The sequence below is a fragment of the Canis lupus genome, chromosome 24 (genome assembly GCF_048164855.1).
Source record: "Canis lupus baileyi chromosome 24, mCanLup2.hap1, whole genome shotgun sequence".
Classification (NCBI taxonomy): Eukaryota; Metazoa; Chordata; class Mammalia; order Carnivora; family Canidae; genus Canis; species Canis lupus.
Window position 1 is genome coordinate 19119683 of NC_132861.1, and position 23416 is coordinate 19143098.

At 37.1% G+C, this 23416-nt stretch overlaps 1 protein-coding gene across 7 annotated transcripts in view; it reads right to left on the minus strand.

Annotated features, from left to right (window-relative positions):
- Positions 1–23416, minus strand: part of IFT88 (intraflagellar transport 88) — a 135646-nt gene that overhangs the window by 39266 nt on the left and 72964 nt on the right. For all 7 annotated transcript variants that reach the window (XR_012016337.1, XR_012016338.1, XM_072795819.1 and 4 more), the window contains exons 17-21: positions 20452–20638; positions 18584–18692; positions 15581–15731; positions 14926–15041; positions 47–99 (exon numbers count right to left, since the gene is read on the minus strand). Coding sequence is in view for 5 of the 7 variants with exons in the window: in XM_072795819.1 (XP_072651920.1) it covers positions 47–99; positions 14926–15041; positions 15581–15731; positions 18584–18692; positions 20452–20638 (616 nt within the window). In the remaining 2 variants the exon portion in view is untranslated. The remainder of the gene's footprint in view (positions 1–46; positions 100–14925; positions 15042–15580; positions 15732–18583; positions 18693–20451; positions 20639–23416) is intronic.

A 23416-nucleotide genomic window follows, 5' to 3' on the forward strand; every position in this document is an offset into this window, starting at 1 on the left:
GAAAGAAGCAAGTTATATAAAAAATGAATAAAATTAAAGCATTTACCACTTCTTCTAAAACAGCTAGCTACCATCAGCTGCCATTTCACTTGTGTAGGCCTATAAAAGGAATAAATTATATGAAATCAGAGATGAAATATAAATAATCTGTGATTATTAGTTTTATAAAGCTATATATCTACAGTATCTTTCAAGTACTGTTTTTTTCAAATACTTTTTGACCTTTGATTAGATCTTTATTATTGACACTAGCATACAATTTCCTTCGTTATTACCTGTCACATGCATATTAGAAAATTTAAATTTAAGAGTCCTTCAATCCAGTTCATGCCTTTATTTAGATTTTATGTGAACCACTTAGCCTGTTTGACTAAAGATTCTATTTTATTTTATTATTTTTTAAAGATTTTATTTATATATTCATGAGAGACACAGAGAGAGAGGCAGACATAGGCAGAGGGAGAAGCAGGCTCCATGCAGGGAGCCCAATGTGGGATTCAATCCCAGGACTCTGGGATCACACTCTGAGCTGAAGGCAGATGCTCAACCACTGAGCCACCCAGGTGTTCCTAACTGCATTCTATTTTAAACATTATCACTACCTTTGTCCTAATTTTATACTTTGAGAAATTTAGGCTTGCAAATTTAGTACCCATGAGGCAACTTTTGACCTTGTGTGTGAAGAATTAGGCTTCAACCAAAGACAGAGTAAAAAAAAAAAAAAAAAAAAAAAAAAGAATTGTATTTGTCCTTTTTTTTCCTCTTAAAAGAATTTTTCTTTCTTTCTTTTTTTTAAGATTTTATTTACTTATTCATAGACACAGAGAGAGAGGCAGAGACACAGGAAGAGGGAGAGAGAGCGGGAGAAGCAGGCTCCATGCAGGGACTGGATCCCAGGTCTCCAGGATCACACCCCAGGCTGCAGGCGGCGCCAAACCACTGCGCCACTGGGGCTGCCCAAGAATTTCTTTTCTAAAATAAGTATCATGACCAGGATTTCTAAAGACTGGTATAAATAAAAATAAAATTAGAAGAACTGAAGACTAATCGAATGCTTTTCTCATTTCTTTTTACTCTTCCTTCTATTTACCTGATGGCTTCAAAGACAGATACCCTCATTCCTACTCAAAATGATGGCACACCTATCAGAACTTTGGAGTTAGATTAAATCACGATTTAAATCACAGCCCTACTACTTGGGCAAATTACTTAACCTCAAATCCACTCCCTACACAGCTCTCCACTTTGATCTAAAGAAAACATGTATCTAACCACATTAATTCCCTCTTTAAAATATGTCACCTCTTCTCCAACTACATGATAAAACCCTAGGTCCTAATCCAGTTCATCCATGGTTAGCCATTTGCTGCCTCTCCAACTCCACTTCCATGGTGCCTGAACATTTCATGCTATAGCAAATCAAAACAGGAAACCAAGTCCCCTGCATTCACTGGATTTTCTATCTAGACTCCCAATGTTTCCACATACCAGCATCTTCTCTTAGAGGCTCATTCTAACCTCATTTCTGCTTTTCCATGCTAGACAGGATTCGATTGTTCTAGGCACTCTTCTAATGTCCTAGAATCTCTTTAGTACTGCATTTACTATACTGTATTAGTTTCCAAATACCGTATTAAACTATTAATTCCTGAAGGAAGCAGAGTTTTTGTATTCCTAGGATTGGCATGATGCCTGATATATACAGGGTGATCACTAATCATTAATTCCTCTTCATTTACATATTTAAGTACTTATCTTGATTATTTCCTTCAAGGTTGGGATTTGGTAATCTATTAATTCTGTGAGCTTGGTAAGTTATTTAAACTTATGTCTCTGTTTACTCATCTACAAAGCAAGGACAATAACAGGACCTACTTTGTAAAGCTATTGTGAGGATTAAATAACAATATATGTAAACAATAAACACTGGTTATTATCATAACCACTTCTCTCTTCTTCAGGAAAGCCTTATTTCATGAATGCCACCTACTGGGAAATTTAAAAAATAGCCACCAGAGCAGTTGTTAAGTAGTGTGTGCACGGATATGTGCGCAAGGTTATGTGGAAAATGGATTAATTCTTTTCAACCACTAAAATAGGGAAGAGTTATTATCTCCATATTTGGAATAAGTAAGCACCACTGGAAAGTAAATTTCTGGATTTAAGATGGCAGAGTAAAGACCTTTTACTTCACAATGTCTTTTCCGGAAATTAAGCCTGCCAAAACAAGGAGAGTAAGACAGATAAACTCCATCTCAGATGAAACTCAAATCATATAAAACCATATATAAATGATGGATGACAGATAAAAAAAATGGAAACGGACTTTAGTAGGGCAAAGAAAGGTAAAATTCAAGTGCTTGTAAACAGCATACTGAAGACAGGTGCTCAGATCTTCCCTGCAAACACCAGAAATGCTCAAGAACTGGAATCACCAGCATTGAGGAAGGAGGCATAAGGCATAAAACTACAAAAAAAGGAAAATAGACTGGAAATGTGATGGAGAAGCAGTGGGACACCCCCTCTGTGTGGTCAGGGAATAACTCCTCACCTCCAGGAGCTTCTCAGGAAGGCTCCAGCCCAGGAGCCCCAGCTGATTGGAGGTGCTGGACAGAAAACTGGAGGATGAAGCAGAGAGTCTGCTTCTGGAACAATGGAATCCTCAGCCCAGCCTTTCAGCTGCTGGAATGGTAGCAGCCAGCCTTAATTCCTGATGCACATCAGAGGATGCTTCTCTGAATACACTGGCCCCAGAGAAAAGACTTTAGAGCTTTAAGATTAAATAATTTTTATTAAAGATTTTATTTATTTATTCATGAGAGAGAGAGAGAGAGAGAGAGAGAGAGAGAGAGAGGCAGAGACACAGTCAGAGGGAGAAGCAGGCTCCATGCAGGGAGCCTGATATGGGACTCAATCCCGGGTCTCCAAGATCACACCCTGGGCTGAAGGTGGCGCTAAACGCTGAGCCACCCCGGCTGCCCAAGATTAACTCTTAAAACACAATCATACTATTAACATGTTCTAATGCAGCATTTGGTGAAGGTGCTATTGGCATTTAGGCTGAGACAACTCACGGTACAGGTCCTGTACACATTACTGAATGTTTACTGTCCTTGGTGGCTGCCTACCTAATGCCCACAGTGCTTCCCCATCATCATAATAAAAATGCCCCTCTCCCTACATTTCCAAATGGCTCCCCCAGGGTTGGGCAAGGTTGCCTTTCTTTGCTCATATTGTCTTTATTCTTTAATTTTAAAATCTTTTATTGTGAAGTATAACACATATGTAAAAGTACACAAAATTATACAGCTCAATAAACTATTATAAAGTGAATGCTCATGTAACTATCCTAGAGTTCAAGAAATAGAATGTTGCCAGAAGCTTCCTTCACACTTCCTTCCAACATTACCTCCTTCATCTACAAAGGCAACTACTATCCTGACTTTTTTTAAAATTTTTATTTACTTATGATAGTCACACACACACACACAGAGAGGCAGAGACATAGGCAGAGGGAGAAGCAGGCTCCATGCACCGGGAGCCCGACGTGGGATTCGATCCCGGGTCTCCAGGATCGCGCCCTGGGCCAAAGGCAGGCGCCAAACCGCTGCGCCACCCAGGGATCCCTATCCTGACTTTTTAACACTGATTTAGCCTTTCTGAACTTTACATGAATGAAATAATATACTAGGTACCCTCTTTTTATAGCTTTTGCAATACAATGCATTAATATATAATACACCCATTTAAAGTGTATTATTCAAAGGTTTTTAGTGTAGCACATTAATTTTTAAAATTATGATGAAAATAAACAGAATTTTTGCCATTTTAGGACATTTTGGGGTGGTACAATTCAGTGGCATTAATTATATTCAGAATGTTGTGCCATCATGACCACTGCCTTTTCAAAACCTTTTCCAATAGCCAAACAGAAATCACACAACCATTAGGTAATAACTCTTCATTTCTCCCCCCAGATTCTAGTAACCTCTAATATGTGATCTATCTCTGTGAATGTGCCCATTCTAGATATTTCATACAAGTGAGATCACACCATATTTGTCCTTCTGTGCCTGGCTTCTTTCACTTAGCGTGTTTTCCTGGTCCTTCATGTTGTAGCATGTGTAAGAATGTCATTCTTCTTTATGGCTGAATAATATACTCCATTGCATGTGTACAACCACATTTTGTTGCTTATCCATTCATCAGTGATGGTTGTTTCCACCTTTTGGCTATTGCGAAAAATGCTGTGGATATGCATGTACAAATATCTTTTTGAGTCTCAGCTTTCAATTCCTTAGTATACACCTACAAGCTGAATTGTGGGATCATATGGTAATTCTAAGGATAGCCTTCTGAGGAACCACCAAATACTTTTCCATAAAAAAACACCACTTTAAAATTGAACACCAATAAAAAATTAATTTATTAAAAAAAAAAAAAACACCACTTTAGGCACTTGGGTGGCTCAGTGATTGAGTGTCTGCCTTTGGCTCAGGTCGTGATCCAAGGAGTCCTGGGACAGAGTCCTACATCGGGCTCCCTCTGCATCCCCCACCCCCTAATGCACTCTCTCAGATAAGTAAATAAAATCTTTATATATATAAAAAAAGTCTTAGCTCTCAGGCCATTAAAAAAAAAACAGGCAATGGGTGGTAATGGGTAGTTGCTGACTCCTACTTTATTTAAAATTTTTTTAAAAAAGATTTTCTTTATTTATTCATGAGAGACACACGGGGGGGGGGGGGAGGGCAGAGACACAGGCAGAGGGAAAAGCAGGCTCCAGGCAGGGAGCCCGACATGGACTCGATCCTGGGACCCCAGGATCACGCCCCAGGCTGAAGGTGGTGCTAAACCGCCGAGCCACTGGGGCTGCCCTATTTTTAAAATTTTAAAAGATTTTATTTAAATTCTAGTTAACATACAGTGTTATATTAGTTTCAGGTATACAACAGAAGATTCAACACTTCCACACATGACCTGGTGCTCATCATAACAAGTGCACTGCTTAATCACCATCACCTATTTAACACACTGCCCTGCCCATCTCCCCTCTGCTAACAATCAGCTTGTTCTCTATAGTTAAAAGTCTGTTTCTTCCTTTGCTTCTCTTTTTTCCCTTTGCTTATTTGTTTTGTTTCTTAAATTCCACATGTAAGTGAAATCATATGGTATTAGTCTTTCTCTGACTGGCTTATTTCACTTACCATTATATTCTCATTGCAAATGGCAAGATTTTATTTTGTTGGCTGAATAATATTCCAGTGTACGTACACACACACACACAGTTTTCTTTTTTTTAATTTTTTTAAAATTTTTTTTATTTATGATAGAGAGAGAGAGAGAGAGGCAGAGACACAGGCAGAGGGAGAAGCAGGCTCCATGCACCAGGAGCCCGATGTGGGATTCAATCCCGGGTCTCCAGGATTGCGCCCTGGGCCAAAGGCAGGCGCCAAACCACTGCGCCACCCAGGGATCCCCACACACAGTTTTCTTTATCCAGTCATCAGCTGATGGACATTTGGGCAGTCTCCATAATTGGCTATTGTAAATAATGTTGCTATAAATATCAATATGCAAATATCCCTCTGACTTATTATTTTTGCATTCTTTGGGTAAATACCTAGTAGTGTGATTGCTGAATCATAGGGTAGTTCCATTTTTAACGTTTTGAGGAACCTCTATATTATGTTCTACAGTGTTTGAATCAATTTGCATTTCCACCAATAGTGCAAGAGGGTTCCTCTTCCTCCACATTCTAGCCAACACCTGTTATTTCTTGTGTTGTTGATTTTTAGCCATTCTGATAGATATGAGGAGATATCTCATTGTGGTTTTGAGTTGCATTTCTCTGATAAGTGATGGGCATCTTCTCATGTGTCTGTTGGCCATCTGTATGTCTTCTCTGGAGAAATGTTTGTGCATGTCTTCTGCCCATTTTTTAATTGGATTTGTTTTTTGGGTGTTGAGTTTTATAAGTTCTTTACATATTTTGGACACTAACCTTTTATTGGACAGGTCATTTATCTTCTTCCACTCTACAGGCTGTCTTTTAGTTTTGTTGATTGTTTATTTCACAGTGTAGAAACTTTTTGTTTTGATGTAGCCACAATAGTTTATTTTGCTTTTGTTTCCCTTGCCTCAGAAGATGTATCTAGTAAGAAACTGCTATGGCTGATGTCAAAGAGCTGTGCTCTCTTACTGCCTGTGCTCTCTTCTAGGATTTTTATGGTCTCATGTCTCACATTTATGTCCTTAATCCATTTTGAGTTTATCTTTGTGTATGGTGAAAGAGAATGGTCCAGTTTCATTCTTCTGCATGTGGCTGTCAAGTTTTCCCAACACCGTCTCTGTTTTCCCAACACAGTGTCTTGTTGAAGAGACTGTCTTTTCCCCATTGGATATTCATTCCTGCTTTGTTGAAAATTAATTGACCATATAATTGTGAGCTCTTTTTCTATTCTTTCCCATTGATCTTTGTGTATATTTCTGTGTCAGTACTGTACTGTTTTCTATTCTTTCCCATTGATCTTTGTGTATATTTCTGTGTCAGTACTGTACTGTTTTGATTACTACACTCTGTAACATAACCTAAAGCCTGGAATTGTGATCCTTCCACCTTTGCTTTACTTTTTCAAGATTGCTTTGGCTATTTGGGGTCTTTTGCGGTTTCATACAGATTTTAGGACCGTTTCTTCTAGTTCCGTGAAGAAGGCTATTGGTATTTTAATAGGGATTGCATTAAATGTGTAGATTGCTTTGGGTAGTATCGATATTTTAATGGTATTTGTTCTTCCCATCCATGAGCATGGAATAGCTTTCCATTTCTCTGTATCCTCTTCAGTTTTGTAGTGTTCAGAGTACAGGTCTTTACAATTTTGGTTAAGTTTCTTCCTAATTTTATTATTTTTAGTGTGATTGTACATAGGACTAATTCCTTAATTTCTCTTTCTGTTGGTTCATTCTTCGTGTATAGATTTCTGTACGTTGGTTTTGTATCCTGCTACTTTATTGAACTCCTGTATCAGTTCCAGCAGTTTTTTGACAAAGTTTTTTTTTTTTTTTTTTTTTTTTTTGGTTTCTACACAGAATATCCTGTCATTAGCAAACAGTGAAAGTTTCCTTGCCAATTTGGATGCCTTTTATTTCTTTTTTTTGTCTGACTGCTGTGGCTAAGACTTTATGCTGAATCAAAGTTGTGAGAGTGGACATCCCTGTCTTATTCCTGACTGTAGAGGAAAAGCTGTCAGTTTTTCTCCACTTAAGATATTAGCTGTGGGTTTTTCATATGTGGTCTTTATTATGTTGAAGTATGTTGCCTCTAAACCTACGCTATTGAGGATTTTTATCAGGAATGGATGTTGTACTTTGTCAAATGCTTTTTCTGCATCTATTGAAGTGGTCACATGATTTTTATCTTTTCTCTTATTAATGTAATATATCATGTTGATGTGCAAATATTGAACCATCTTTGCAAACCAGGAATAAATCTCACTTCATTGTGGTGAATATATTTTTTTATGTGTTGTTGGACTTGGCTTGTGAGCATTTCGTTGAGGACTTTTGCATCTATGTTCAACAAGAGATACTGGCCTTTAGTTCTTTTTCAGTGTTGTCTTCATCTGGTTTTGGTATCAAGGTAAAGCTGGGCTCACAGAATGAATTTGGAAGTCTTCCTTTCATTTCTATTTTTTGGAGTATTTTGAGAGAATGGGTATTTACTCTTCTTTAAATATTTGGTAGAATTTGCTCGTGAAGTCATCTGGTCCTAAAGTTTTGTTTGTGGGGAGTTTTTGACTACTGACTCAATTTCCTGGCTGGTTATACTGGTTTCTTCCGATTTTCTATTTCTTCCTATCTTAGTTTTGGTAACTTAATATGTTTCCGGGAATTTATGACTTCTAGGTTGTCCAATTTGTTGGTATATAGTTTTTCTGAATATTCTCTGATAACTATTTCTGTGGTGTTGGCTGTTATTTATCCTCTCTCATTTGTGACTTTACTGATTTAAGTCTTTCCTTTTTATCTGGATAAGCCTGGCTAGAGGTTTATAAAGTTTTTTCAAAGAACCAACTCCTAGTTTCATTGATCTGTTCTATTGAGTTTTTAAAGTATCTGTATAATTTATTTCTGTCCTAATCTTCATTATTTCTCCCCTCTGTTGGTTTTAGTTTTTTTTTTTTTTTTAAGATTTTATTTATTTATTTAATGAGAGACACAGGCAGAGGGAGAAGCAGCTCCACACAGGGAGCCCAATGTGGGACTTGATGCTGGGGCTCCGGGATCACGCCCTGGGCCAAAGGCAGATGCTCAACCGCTGAGCTCACCCAAGCACCCGTGGTTTTAGGTTTTATTTGTTGTTCTTTTTTCTAGCTCCTACAGGTGTGAGGTTACATAGTTCACTTGAGATTTTCCTTGCCTCAAGGAAGGTTTTGGGGCCTTGTGTTTTCATTTTCAATTGTTTGCATGTACTTTCAAAATTTCTTCTTTATGTCCTGGTTGACCCATTCATTGTTTAGTAGCATGTTGTTTAACCTCCATGTATTTGTGGTCTTTCCAGATTTTTTCCTGTGGTTGACTTCTACTTTCATAGTGTGTTAGTCAGAAAAGGTGCATGGTATGATGTCAATCTTCTTGAATTGGCTGAGGCCTGCATTGTGGTCTACCATGTGATCTATGTTGGAGAATGTTCTATGTGCACTTGAAAAGAATGTATATTCTGCTGTTGTAGGATAGAGTATTCTGAATATATCTGTTAAATCATCTGTTCCCAAGTGTTGTGCAAAGCCACTGTTTCCGTGTTGGTTTTGTTTGGATAATCTGTCCTTTGATGTAAGTGGGGTGTTAAAGTCCCCTACTATGATTATATTATCATCAGTTAGTTCCTTTATGTTTGTTATTGCTTTATGTATTTTGAGTGCTTCTATGGTGGGTCCATAACTATTTATACAATTGTTATATCTTCTTTTGGATTGTCCCTTTTGTAATTATTTAGTGTCCTTCTTTGTCTCTTGTCACAGCTTTTGTTTTAAAGTCTAGTTTGTCCAATATAAGTATTGTTACTCCAGCTTTCTTTTGACATCCATTTGCATAGCAGATGTTTCTCTATCCCCTCGCTTTAAATCTACAGGTGTCTTTAGATCTAAAATGAGTTTCCTGTAGGCAGCATATGGAGGGGTATTGTTTTTTTGTTTGTTTTTTAACCGTTCTGACACCCTATGTCTTCTGGAGCATTTAGTAATTTACATTTAAAGTAATAATTGATAGATATATATTTATTGCTATTTTATTACTTGTTTTGCAGTTGTTTCTAGAGATTTTCTCTGATTCTTTCTTATCTTTCCTGGTTTGGTTTTCTTTAGTAATATGTTTGGATTTCTTTCTCTTTATTCTTTGCATATTTATTAGTAGTTTTGATTTGTGGTTATCATTAGCTTGTATTTGGCATCTTCTGCATGATGATTGTTCAAATTTCAACCCATTCTTTAAATCTTTCCTCCCCTTGTTTTAGGTATATGGTGTCATATTTTACATCCCTTTGTGAGTTCCTTGAATGATTTCTTTTTTTTTTTTTAATTTTTATTTATTTATGATAGTCACAGAGAGAGAGAGAGAGAGGCGCAGAGACACAGGCAGAGGGAGAAGCAGGTTCCATGCACCGGGAGCCCGATGTGGGATTCGATCCCGGGTCTCCAGGATCGCGCCCTGGGCCAAAGGCAGGCGCCAAACTGCTGCGCCACCCAGGGATCCCCCTTGAATGATTTCTTATAGAAACATTCATTTTCACTGCTTTTGTGTCTCCTACTTTCTTATTATCACTTCTGGTCTTTCTTTTCCACTCAGAGAATCCCCTTTAGTATTTCTTGCAGGGCTGGTTTAGTGGTCATGAACTCCTTTAGTTTTTGTCTGTGAAACTATTTCTCCTTCTATTTTGAATATTAGCCTTGCTGGATAGAGTATTCTTGGTGGCATATTTTTCCCATTCAGCACTCTGAATATATCATGCCACTCTCTTCTGGCTTGGAGAGTTTCTGCTGAAAAATCTGCTGATAGCCTTATGGCTTTTCCCTTATAAGTAACTGTCCTCTTTTGTCTTGCTGCTTTTAAGATTCTCCCTTGTCACTATATTTTCCCAGTTTAATTAAAATATGTCTTGGTGTGGCTCTGCTTTTGTTGATTTTGATGGGGATTCTCTGTGCCTTCTAGATCTGGATATGTTTCCTTCCTCAGATTAGGAAAGTTTTCAGTTATTGTTTCTTCATATAAAATTTCTGCCCCCTCTTCTCTTTCTTCTTCTTCTGGGACTCTCATAATATGAATGCTATTATGTCTGATGGAGCCACTGAGGTCCCTAAGTCTATTTTTATTTTGCATAATCCTTTCTCTCTTTTGTTCAGTTTCATTGCTTTCCATTACTCTGTCTTCTAGGTCACTAATTTGTCCCTCTGCTTCTAGCCTGTTGTTCATCGCATCAAGTGTGTTTATTGCACTCTTCATCTCTGATTCTTTTTTTAACTCTTTTATCTCTGTGGTAAGGGTCTCATTGATGTCTTTTACTCTTTTCTCAGATCCAGTGAGTATCTTTACGATCACTGCGTTAAATGCTGCATTAGGCATATTACTCATATCTGTTTCACTTAGATCTCTATCTCTGGCCTTACCCTGTTCCTTCATTTGGGATAAATTCCTCTGTCTTTTCATTTTGTCTAAGTCTCTGCATGTTTCTGTGTGCTAGAAAAAGCAGTTGTGTCTCTTGTTCATGAACCTTATGACCTTATGAAGAAGAGTTCATGTAGTGCCCAGGGCCTGGTTCTTCAGGGAACATTTCCAGAGTGTACGGTGTGTGCTCTGGCTGCTCTACCTTCAGGCTAGTCATCTGCAAAGACTTTCCCTGCCTACTGTGGGCACTGTTCGGTCCCTGGCCTGAAGGTGATAAATTTTAACTAGGTATATTCTGGTCTGCTTGTGAAATAAGATTTGTCATCACCTCCACCAGAACTGAGGCCCTGCAAAACTGGTTGGGAGATGGGATGTGGGCATGGGATTGTGCTGGTTTTCTTAGGGAGAGGGCCTGCCATGCTGGGGCTGGGGTAAGCCAATCTTAGAAGGGCATTTCTACCAGAGCACCAAGGGGTGGGGCTTAGCGTAAGCAAGTTAGGTAGCCAGTGTCAGTGCTGTGCTGCTTCCTGTAGGAGGCCCTGTGCTTATACTGAGGTGAAGGAAGTGTTGCTGGCCAGCTCCTTTTTCCTGGAGAGTCCTCTCCGTGAATGCTGCCTTTCAGGGACATGCTCTGAGAAGGCAAATAACCTCCTCACTATGTGCCTTAGGCACTCTTTAGATCGTTTTTTCCACACTGTACGGCCCTGGGTAGTTTGCCTGCTTTCTTTCCAAGAGCAGTCCAGCCCTCTGACACTTAAAACTTCAGGCTTTAAGCACCTCTGGTTGCAAGAACTCACAAAACTCAGCCCCTTTCACTTTCCAAGCCAATGGCTATACGGAAATATTCCCTTTGTGCATTCCTGTGTGCTCCCCCTTCTCTCATCCTTCTCTGCAACCCTGGTTCCCTCCCCTGTACAGCAGCCAGGATCTATTTCTCCCAGAAGCCAGGCTCTGTTTCTCCCCTAAACCACATCTCTATACATCTTAGATTCTTCAGTGTGGCTTCTTCATTACTTGAAGTTGTGGTGTCTTCTGCCAGTCTTCAGGTTGATTTCTGGGGTATTTTGGATTATTTGATAGTTATCTAGTTGTATTCCTATGATGAGGCAAACCTAAGCATCTTACTTTGCTGCCATTTCTGCCTTACTCCATTCTTGAAGGATAGTTTTGCTAGATATAGACTTCTTGGCTGACAGTTTTTTATTTTAGCACTTCGTATCATCTTGCTGTTTTTTGGCCTCCAAGATTTCTGGGAAATCTGTTAATCTGAGGATCTCTTTTACACGATAAATAACTTTTTTCTTGTTGCATTTAAGAGTCTTTGTCTTTTGACAGTTTTATTTTTTTAATTTTTTTATTTTTTTGACAGTTTTATTATAATGTGCCTTGATGTAGGTCTCTTTAAGTTATTCCAACTTTAAAATCATTGAGTTTATTGGAATTTTAGATTCATGTCTCTCCTCAAATTTTGCAAGTTTCAGTCACCGTATCTTGAGTCACTCTGCTCCGTTCTCTATCTCTTCTCCCTTTGGAACTTCTATAGGGTGTATATGGGTCTGCTTGGTTGTATCCCATATTTATTATATTCATAATCAATATTAAGAAACAATTTCCAGTGCATGAAATTCTCTAATAATGAGATTATATTAAATGGACTAGTTATGACTAAGATTTCTTGATGTTTTAAGACATGATTTTTGGATAAAGAGAAATAGGAACCAATAGTATATATAAGCTTAACACATTTGCCAAAAATATCAGATTACTAAGAACCATAAACATCTAAGAAATACAGCAAAGTGAGGAGTTTCTACAGTAAAGGAACACCAATGATTGGTCATGTAGTTCAACTCAACTATATGCCAACTACTCTGGGATATGTAAGAGCTATGTGACATAAGAACCAATAAACCAACCAATTTATATTTTTAAAAAATTACCTAACACAAATTCCACACAGATATCAATCAAATTATTAAGCATTCCTTTATCATTTAAATGATTCAAAGTCACATTTAATGTTAAAATTCAATTTGGCCAATACAAAACAGACCTCTCCACTGCCCCCAAAGCTTAAATTTTAATGTAGAGGTAGAATTTCCCCGACAAAAAGACAGCATATAAAAAAAGAGAAAAAGTGGAAGTTAGATGTATGGTACAGAAAATAAATGCTCAAACGCACACTGAATGTCTCTGTCACACAGACAGAAGGAGATGAAAACGGGTGGGAAGAGAAAGTAAATGAACCAGAAAGCACGAAAAGGGAGATATTTAGGGAGTTCCTAGAAAAGACTTCTCTATTTTCTGGGAAATTTAAGTTTAAAATAGAGAGATTGAGGAGATCTGTGAGGGATAGGAAGGGCAGTTACTTAGGACCACTTAAGACTGATGAATAAAAATAAATAAATAAAGATTGATGAGTAGTGTTCACAAAATATTTATCTGTATGGCATCAACCCATCTCGTTACATAATTTATGTCCAGTAGTGCTTCCCATGCTATGTATAAGTATGGGAATAAATGGTTGGATTAACCCATGAACTGAAATGTATTGGACAGATGGGGTGGTAAAACAAGAGAAAAAGTAACCAAGTAAGCAAGAAATGGAACAGATGTGATCATTTAAGCAGCTTAGAAAAAAATAGGCTCAGAACTAATGCCAGGAGACACTAAGACTGTAAGAGAAAGGAAGGTCAAAAGATTGGAGGTCTTACCAAAGAAAGGCATACTGGAAAGTAGGTTGTATGGAAGTTGGAAAGAGAGGAGGTTATGTTCAGACAAGTGGATATTAATGAGATTTTATTGGTATAAATGGCTGGGTGATAAACAGAATCCGGTAAGATGTAGATGGCTGAATTGCAGAGGAGGTAAAGATCAATGAAGTTAGGGAAGTTGGGCTCCCTGGGTGGTGCAGCAGTTTGGCGCCTGCCTTTGGCCCAGGGTGTGATCCTGGAGACCCGGGATCGAATCCCACGTCGGGCTCCCGGTGCATGGAGCCTGCTTCTCCCTCTGCCTATGTCTCCTATGTCTCTGCCTCTCTCTCTTTCTCTCTGTGTGTGACTATCATAAATAAATTTAAAAAAAAAATAAAAAAATAAAAAAAGAAGTTAGGGAAGTTAAATTTGTGAAACTAGATGACTGATGGCATAGAGAGAAAGAGTATGAAATAGACTAGGTAAGAGAATGACTATGTGGTCAATATATAACATCCACAAACAGGAGACAAGGATGGAATAGTGGCAGATGGAGCCTCAAAGTAGGAATGGTGTTACATGAGCTAATGGGCTAAGGCTAGGGGTATTAGTATTAAGTGTAATAAAAAGTTACATTGTTATTACCTATGTAGCTTTAGTCCCAAGCAAACTTAAAACTATCCCTTAGTATTGGTGATTAGTTTTATAATTCTCAAAATATTTATGTGATTTAAGAGATTAAATGACATTAAATTTTATGATGTTAGCTTCATTAAGCTAACAAATTAATTGTCTGGGGGTGCCTGAGTAGCTTGGTCAAGTAAGTGTCTGCCTTTGGCCTGGGTCATGATCCCAGAGTCCCAAGATTGAGCCTGTGTCAGACTCCTTGCTCGGTGGGGAGTATGCTTCTCACCCTGACCCTCCCCCTTCTCATGCTATCTCTTTCACTCCCTCTCTCTCAAATAAATAAATATATTTTTAAAAAATTACCTAACACAAATTCCACACAGACGTCAATCAAATTATTAAGCATTCCTTTATCATTCAAATGATTCAAAGTCACATTTAATGTTAAAATTCAATTTGGCCAATACAAAACAGACCAGAATTTTTCAATTATTTTCGAATCAGGCATGTATAAAACATTTAGATATGAACTTAGAGACAGCTTTAAAGTTTTTAATATACAATGTAAATTGATTATAAACTGAAATCAATACAACTTATTTCTAGTAGGACTCTTTCAGAAATGAAACCTTGTCCTAGGACCAAGTCAGTAATTTTCTATTTGATAATGATATAATATTTGTTTGCTGAAATGTGAATAAGAAAAATACATAAAGAAAAGTACCTTAAGAAAGGTATTTTTAAAATATTTTTGCATAAAAGAGTAATATATTTATCATAATAAAGACCAAGTAAAATGGAACACCATTCAAGAAAATGGAAATACATGGATGCTCATTAATATTTGCTCATGAATGTAATATGTTTATCAGATTCTAATTTAGGGATATAATAAAATCCCAACACAAGACATTTAAGTAACATGAAATCAGAATAATTAACTTACTGTATAAGAGAAGCTCTTTCAAAGTATTGAATGGCTTTTTCACAAAACTGGGTGTCAATGTAATAGGCTCCAAGCCACTCAATGACTTCAATGTTAGAGGGGAAATACCTGTAAGACTGGAAAAAATGAGGAATGTGACAATACAACATCAGTGGCAACATATAATTCATATCTCAACATTTTACCCACTGAATGGATTAATTTATCCAATGTGAAGTTTATTAGCAAAAAAGTATGAGCTGTCATAAGCACTTTATAAGTTTTGAAACTATATGATTGAGAAAATTTAACATTTGATATATTTTTAAATTACGTATCAGTAGCTTTTTGATGTAGACAGATGATGAGTTAAATAGGTAACAGAATTAACAAAGGGATGAAAATCATGATCAAGGAATCATGTATCAAAAATCATGTATCAAAAAAAATCATGTATCAAGGAATCATGTATCAAAAGTACATTGTTTCAACAATGTACTTTAAATTTTTAAAAAATTAATAAAAAAACTAATAGTAAACAAATGCTTTATTTATTTTAAATCATTATTCATTTAAAAACTAGTAATTATTTCTAAATTTTAAAAATTGAAAGCCTTGCTGTTTTATAACAATGCATAAAAACTAAAAAGTAGATAGAAAATAAGATTACACCTACCTCATAGTAATATTGAAATGCTTGGGATTTATCTCCTTCGCTATCATATAGTTCTCCTAGTTTAGACAAAGCTCTAGAATCAGTTGGAACAACACTGATTAATTGCATTAACCATTCAATAGCTTGATGAGGATCTTCCATTAATTCATATCTTGGACAATTTTAGTTAAGGATAACACAGTTATTCTAGATTCACTGATCAATAAGGAAACCTAAAACAACATTACAGCAAAAATATTCTTAGCCTATAGTAATGTGCTATTTAATACTATTTACTCTGGATTTCTTCAGGGATGCAGATGGAAAGTGGAACACTGTAACATTCATGTTCCCTATATACCTTGCTTTTTCCTTTTGCTTCATTACTATCCACTAAGATCAACTCCCAAACTTCCAGGAGAATTAACAGTTAGCTCTTTTATTCAAAGCACTGTCCAAAATTTGTCCTTAATAAAAATGCCTGAAAGTTGTGTTCAATTATTGTACCTCTCTTAATATGTTCAACATATTAAGGGAAGAGTTTCCATGTATTTTCCTGAGTTTTCCCTAATTAGATTATAAACTCCAAATAGAGAGTTCTCTTTTTTTGTAGCTTTTGTGCCTAGTAAATCCTCTGCATACACTCAAATAATTTATTCCCCCCAACACTTATCGACTATTTATTTTTATATTAAATGTCTGTGAAATGAGAGTATTCCAACCCAAAAGTTTTATTGAAAAAGAAGAATCTTCTAGGGTTTTTGTTTTGTTTTGTTTTTTTGTTTAGATTTTATTTATTTGAGAGAGAGAGAGTGAGAGAGAGCGTGTACAAGCAGGGGGAGAGGCAAAAAGAGAGGGAGAAGTAGACTCCCTGCTGAGCAGGGAGCCTGAGTCAGGGCTTGATCCCAGGACCCTGAGATCATGATCTAAGCTCTAGTTAGATGTTTAACCAACTGAGCCACCCAGGTGCCCCAAGAATCTTCTGTTTTTAATGGTGACAAATGTGATACCATAAGAGAAGCATAAAAATAAGGAAATACATTCAAACAGCCTTAAACATATCAATTGCTTAACTGAATCCAAACTGATCATGAACTGGGCAGTATTAGATTATTACAGTGGCAATTTCAGAGAGATCAAATAGACAAAAAAACAAAAAAGCTAAAAGGAGTAAGCATGAAACCATCTGCTTGAAAAATGACTTTTACCTAAAAAAATGTTTTATGTGCTGTAACAAAAGTAGAGCAGATTGTACTTAAAATTATCAATGGTATACATGATAACATACTTTTCCCTAATATTATCTGTATAAAATTTATATCAAGATAATGCTAACTTCGGGGCAGCCCAGGTGGCTCGGTGGTTTAGCGCCGCCTTCAGCCCAGGGCCTGATCCTGGAGACCCAGGATCGAGTCTCATGTCAGGCTCCCTGCATGGAGCCTGCTTCTCCCTCTGCCTGTGTCTCTGCCTCTCTCTCTCTCTGTCTCTCTCATGAATAAATTAAATTAAATTAAATTAAATTAAATTAAATTAAATTAAAAGATGATGCTAACTTAAAAACCTACAAAAGATTTTAACCTTGGGGTTCATGGGTGGCTCCGTTAGGTGACTAACTCTTGATTTTTGCTTAGGTCATAATCTCATGGTCATGGGGTTGAGCCCCTGTTGAGCTCCCCAGTCAGTAGGGAGTCTGTTTCTTTCTCTCTTCTTCTGCCCACTCCACTCATGTAAGCACCTGTGCATTCTCTCCCCAAAGATAAATAAATAAAATCTTTAAAAAAAGGAGGGAGAGAGATTTTAACTTTTCCTGGGGCACCTGGGTGACGCAGTTAATTAAGCATCCGACTCAATAAAGTTGTATGCTGGGTTCTGCGCTGTGTGTGGAGTCTGCTTGAGTTTCCCTCTTCCTCTCCCTGAGCCCCTCTCCACTGTGCACACTTCCTCATCCATGTGCGTGCTCTCTCAAATAAATAAAATCTTAAAAAAAAAGACATTTTAACCCTTCCCAAATATTGTGTGAAAGCTTACTATTTTTAAAATAAGGAAGGAAAATGTTTTTCAAATACTGTCAAAGGCATTAAGAACATTAACAAATTTCTGCTTTTTCAACCAAAGGCAAGGAAAAAAAAAACCCAAACTAAAGAAAGACAGGAGTTGTAGAAGAAATTGACACAGGAGGAATGCTTTCTATTTCAACATTCCCCAGAGTTCTAAACATAATACTGGCACATAGAGCACACAGTCAATAAATAAGTGACTGACGAATGAATGGAATGAATGAGTGAATTCATATAAACTACTGGCTAATTCTGTAGAGTAAAGGTGTTTAAAGAGTTATACTCATTAAACTCACTGGTCAGCTAAAATAATTAAGACAAATTAACCAAACTCAATCAGCAATACTAATCAGTAATTAGCATTATTTTTCTTTTAAATAGTAAGTTACTGTTCCAGAAATACTCTTCAAGACTCAGAGTTAAAACATTCTAAAGTATCTAATCCACAGTCAGTAAATAGCTTTTATGTATTAAACATATTATACTCAATTATTTCAATTATTAATTCCAAAAATTAAGAAATAATAGTTTTAACCTTTAAATAATTCCTTTTATAATGCAAATGATCTTTTAAAACGGGATCATCCAAAAAACAAACTCTTAACTATAGAAAACAAACAGATGGCTACCAGAGGGGAAATTGGTGAGGGGATGGGGGAAATAGATTATGAGCATTAAGGAGGGCACTTATCATGATGAGTACTGAGTAATATAATAGAATTGTTGAATCACTATGTTATACCCCTGGAACTAACTTGTGTTATTAACACTAGTGTGTTAACTATACTGGAATTAAAATAAAAAAAATAAAACAGCATCACTCAAATAATATTTTTATCACATATTAATCTGATAGGTTTTAAAATACTATCCTCATCAGTTACTTCATTGGCTAAGGTTATTTAATGATTGGTACCCAATCGCCAAATGAATTAACAACTGTCCTCAAGTTTTTCACGTAAGATACACATTTGCTATCTGGTAAAGAACTTGGGCACTGTTTCTCAGGATTGTGTGAAGTTTCAGGAAACAATCCAAAGCTTCATCGAGCCGGTTTAGCCTCTTATAGGTAAGGCCTTAGAAAGAAGACAGAGAAAAGCTATAAGCATTATTACTGGTAGTAATTTTCTCAAAGTCACAGAATAAATCCTTAAATATTATGTAATATTCATCCAAAAGAGAAAATAAGTAGATTTTTTTAAAAAAAGAACAAGGTGGGGGACGGGATTTCTCACTAATGTTTGGGAGACACCAAAACATGCTATAATGGTCTAGAGATTGTAAAGTGTGGGAGGGGGACAGGAAAAGACAAACACATCAGTAGAATACATTGTTCAGAAACTGACTCAGTTACAGAATTTAGTTAATGGGCATTAAACTCAATGGGGACTATGGGACTAGTAAACGGTGTCAGGACATTTGACTACACATGAAACGAAAAATGTAGATTCCTATTATGAATACATTAAAAACATTTTAAAACTAAACAAAAAACAATGATATAAAAGAATGAAAAGAAAATATAGGAAAATGATTTTATAATCTTGGGGAAGGGAAGGGCTTCATAAAGTAATAAACAAATGAAGCCACAAATTTTCAAAAAGTCAAATTTGACTATATAAAAATAAACTGTTTGACAAAAGAAATTACAGTTAAAAGTCAAGCAATGGACTAGGAAAATTACTTAAAACTTATATGGAGAACAAATAAATATATATCTAGCCAAGAAATCTCCTGCATTAGGCTTTTAGTATTCACTTCCCTCTGCCAGTATAGCTCTTTTCCAAGTTACTGGAATAGTCATATTTTTCTTTCTTCCAACATGACTTTAAACTCTCCTGGACTCTGTCTAAAACTGCTAATTCCTCCCTGCCTCCTTTCCTCCCAACCTAGCAAGTTCTTCTTTTCGCCTCTGGCAGGAGATTAAAGACCTCTTCTGGGGGAGAAAGGATCCAACTGGCTAACCGGCAGTTCCCCAACAACACAGATCGGACAGATGGCCCTGTGGCAGGGTGCTAGGGCATCATTTCACTTGTGGCCTCAGGTATCCCATTCAGCTTTTAGCTGCAAACTCCTAAGTGAGAGGAGACAGGCCAGGATCATCAAACACCTGAGGCAAGTTTGTAACATGAAACATAGAGGATAAAACAAACAAGCAAACCAAAAAAAGCAAAACACACCTATGCAAAGAGAAGAAAACTTCAAAAGAAATTTAATTAATATCCTATGAGATAAGACATTGCATCAACAAGTTTGCCACAGTGCAAACTCATGAACAGGAAGAAATGACACCGATTTCAGATGACTTCTGACAGGCAGGGAAGGGAATAAGATGGTGGTACGCCTCTAGGTCTTATAACATTTTGTTTATGAAAAATACCTGATGTGAATATGACAAAATGTTCAAGTGTGTTAAATATAGTTGGGAGGAACATGCATATTTATTTATTCATATTTTTTTATGTTTGAAATTGATAATTAAAAAGGGAAGAAAATGGGTTTTTTCCCCACCTATCAGTCTGGCAAAAGTTAAAAATATCCGATATCAAAGGGAATCTGAGAACTCAGTCTCATAGACTATGGTAGCACATAAATTGGAAAACTCTTTCGGAGGGCAAGAGACAACATCTATCCAAATTCTACATGTGCATTACTTTGGAATAATTAATTCCATTAAAAATAATCTATGATCCAAGAACCTTCTTTTCAATTTTTTGTTACAAGGAAGTCAACTCTATAATGAATTGGAGCTCTTTAAGCCAATTTAAAAAAAGAAAAGAGAAAAAAGTTGTAAAAGAGAAAAACAAAAAAAGCAGTTTTGCCTGTTTTACTTACCAATATTATAAAGTGCTTCAGTACAAGAAGAATCATTTCTTAGAGCCTCTTTATAGAATTCAGCTGCCTTCTCATAATCACCATTTGCAAAAACTGTATTCCCTTTATTAGTCAGAGCTGAAGGATTATATCTATCAGAATTCACAGCTAAATCTGCATAGCTGCTGGCTTGTGCAAATTCATTTTCCTAAATAAAGTACAAAACATACACAAATTACTTGGGAGTTCATCAAATATCTTTTCTGACTGTTCTGGATTATATATAGACATATAAACAGATTTTCTGAGATTACAAATATGATAAACAGAAGTATTTTGCATATCTTGGTCTTTTTTTTTTTTAAGATTTTATTCATTTATTCATGAGAGACACACACAGAGAGAGAGGCAGAGACATAGGCCGAGGGAGAAGCAGGCTCCATGCAAGGAGCCCAATGTGAGACTCGATCCCAGGACTCCAGGATTGCGCCATGGGCCAAAGGCAGGCGCCAAACTGCTGAGCCACCCAGGGATCCCCCCCATATCTTGGTCTTGATAGGCTTATTCTACAAAAGATCTTTGATCAGCAAGCTTTTTTAACTCCCTAAGTTTCTTATGACTGACTTCTTCATAGTCTCATGGTTTGAATAACAACACTATTTACAATGCCCAAATTTCACATCACAACTGTAGTACCATGCTTCCCAAACCTAAAGCTACTTTTTTTTTTTTTTTTTTTGGCTAAAGCTCTTAAATGGCTATAAAGGCATCACTATCTTTTCTGCTATTCAATTAAATTGGTTGCGTCATCTACTAGGACTTGCATTTCTAGCAATGAATTGTCTCCTCTCTGTCACCTCTGCCAAATGCTCCATCAGGACCTTGCATTGTTCACTTAAGCTGCATGGACCTCTCAATTCTTCAATAGCATGGTATTTGTGCTGTGTCAGCTTGCCAGATTTTCTTGAATCCAGATTTTCTTGAATCCCCATCCCCCCTTTATCTAGAGTTGGCTGAAAGGAACTTGTAGGACACATGGAATGCAGACACGAAGCAGCAGCTTTTACTCTCCAAAGGTCTGTTTCTGGTCATCAGTGGCAGAACTGATGCAAGAAATGCCTATGGATTCCAAACTGTCCTCATTCACTCTGACTCCACATCTGGGTCTTCTTTCCAACTGTGTTGTCCTTGCTGACTGCAGTAACCCAAATCCCTGATGCGGCTTGGCTCTGGACCCATAGAGGAGGCAGTCGTGCAGAGGCAACTGCTTTCCAGAGGCCTCTTCATGAAGGTCCCCCTCTGAGTGGCTGATGGACATGCTTGGCCACTCACTGATTGGTGATCCCTTCGCAAATCCCCTGACCCTCCTTCTGCACCTTCACCTCCATCACTCTGCTACTACGTAAGTTCTAGTTCCCATATCCCTTCACCCATAACACTCATAGTGACTGCTTCCCTGATTGAGCTTTTAAAAAACTTAGATACAATTCACATTTCACAAAAATGTACAATTCTGGGGCGTGTAATACATTTGCAAAAAGTTGTACCACCATCACCAATATCAATTCTAGAATATTTTTATCACCCCTGCAAAAGATATCCTGTACCCATTAGCAGTCATTCCTCATTCTCCCTTATGCTCTGGCCCCTGGCAGCCACTAATCTACTTTCCATCTCCATGGGTTTGCCTACTCTGGACATTTCATAATAAATACAATCATATAATGGCTAGCTTTTTTATGTCTGGCTTCTTTTACTTAGCAGAATGTTTTCAAGGTTTATCCATGTTGTAGTATGCATCAGTACTTTATTCCTGTTTATAGCTGAATAATATTCCATTGTATGGATAGAACACATTTTGTTTATCCATTCATTGTGATGGATACCTGGGTTGTGCCCACCTACTTTTATTTATTATGATTAATGGGGTTTTGAACATTCACATATTTGATATAAAAACTGGTGTCTAAAAGTGAGGTGCTGCTGTCATAAAAACATACAACTTTGTCTTTTGAACTAGGCAGCAGACAAAACTTAGAAAAGTATTAGAACCACATTAGTGGAGGCTGGAGAGGTAATAAGAGGCAGTAATTGTTATCAGAGGCTGGGTAAGGGGGATGAGGGGAAAGTCATGTTTTGCAGCCATGAAATAACTGGGAAAACTGGCATCTACACTGACCTGGAAGATAGAAAGTGTACTTAGTAAATGTGTGCATGTGGCCAAGGGGGTTTCTAGGCAGGAGGTTAAAAGTGCCAATTAACTTACTTTAACTGGTATGATAAAAGTACACATAGAAAAAAGGAGCTTAAGAAAGAACTGTTCAGATTTTCCAACTAGAATTTAAAAGAAATATTAGAAAAACCAGGACTTGTTGGGGTGGCAAATAAAATTATTTCATATCTCTAGTTTCTCTTAGCAGTAAGAGTGTCAGAGTAAGAACTAATTGCAGGATGGAGATTAAATCAAGGGTGTGGCTGGAATACCCTTTGGAAATATTTTAGAATGATTTAAGGTAGTGCCTAGCAAAGCAGCCCTTCCCTCTTAGGCAGAAAAAAGCTTCCAAGTATCTTTGGGGGTCTATTCCACAAGAGCCTTGTACATCTACATGGAAAGGAGTCTGCCTTGGAAAGAGTTGTGGATGTGGCTTTTGGGGCATGTAGGCACCCTCAACAAGATCTACAGAAAACCTGCCAAGTCGTTAAAGGGAGTTTAACGTTTAAGATGGAGTACCATCTTAGTTGTTGTCAGCTTGGCTTTACGGGACACAATCCAAAATGAAAGAAGGCCTTTGGGTCCCCAATTTTTCTGGGTAGAAAGCAGGCTAAGAAAGTTAATCAGCTGCAAGTACAGATTATTTTTTCTGTAAAAGGAAGGTGTTCTCTGAAAGCAGAGCCAAGAGCCACAGAGCCTGAAGGATTGGGGGAACATTCCTAGGGATCAGAGCTAGGTCCTAACTAAGGACTTTAGGGGGCACTGGTCACATAT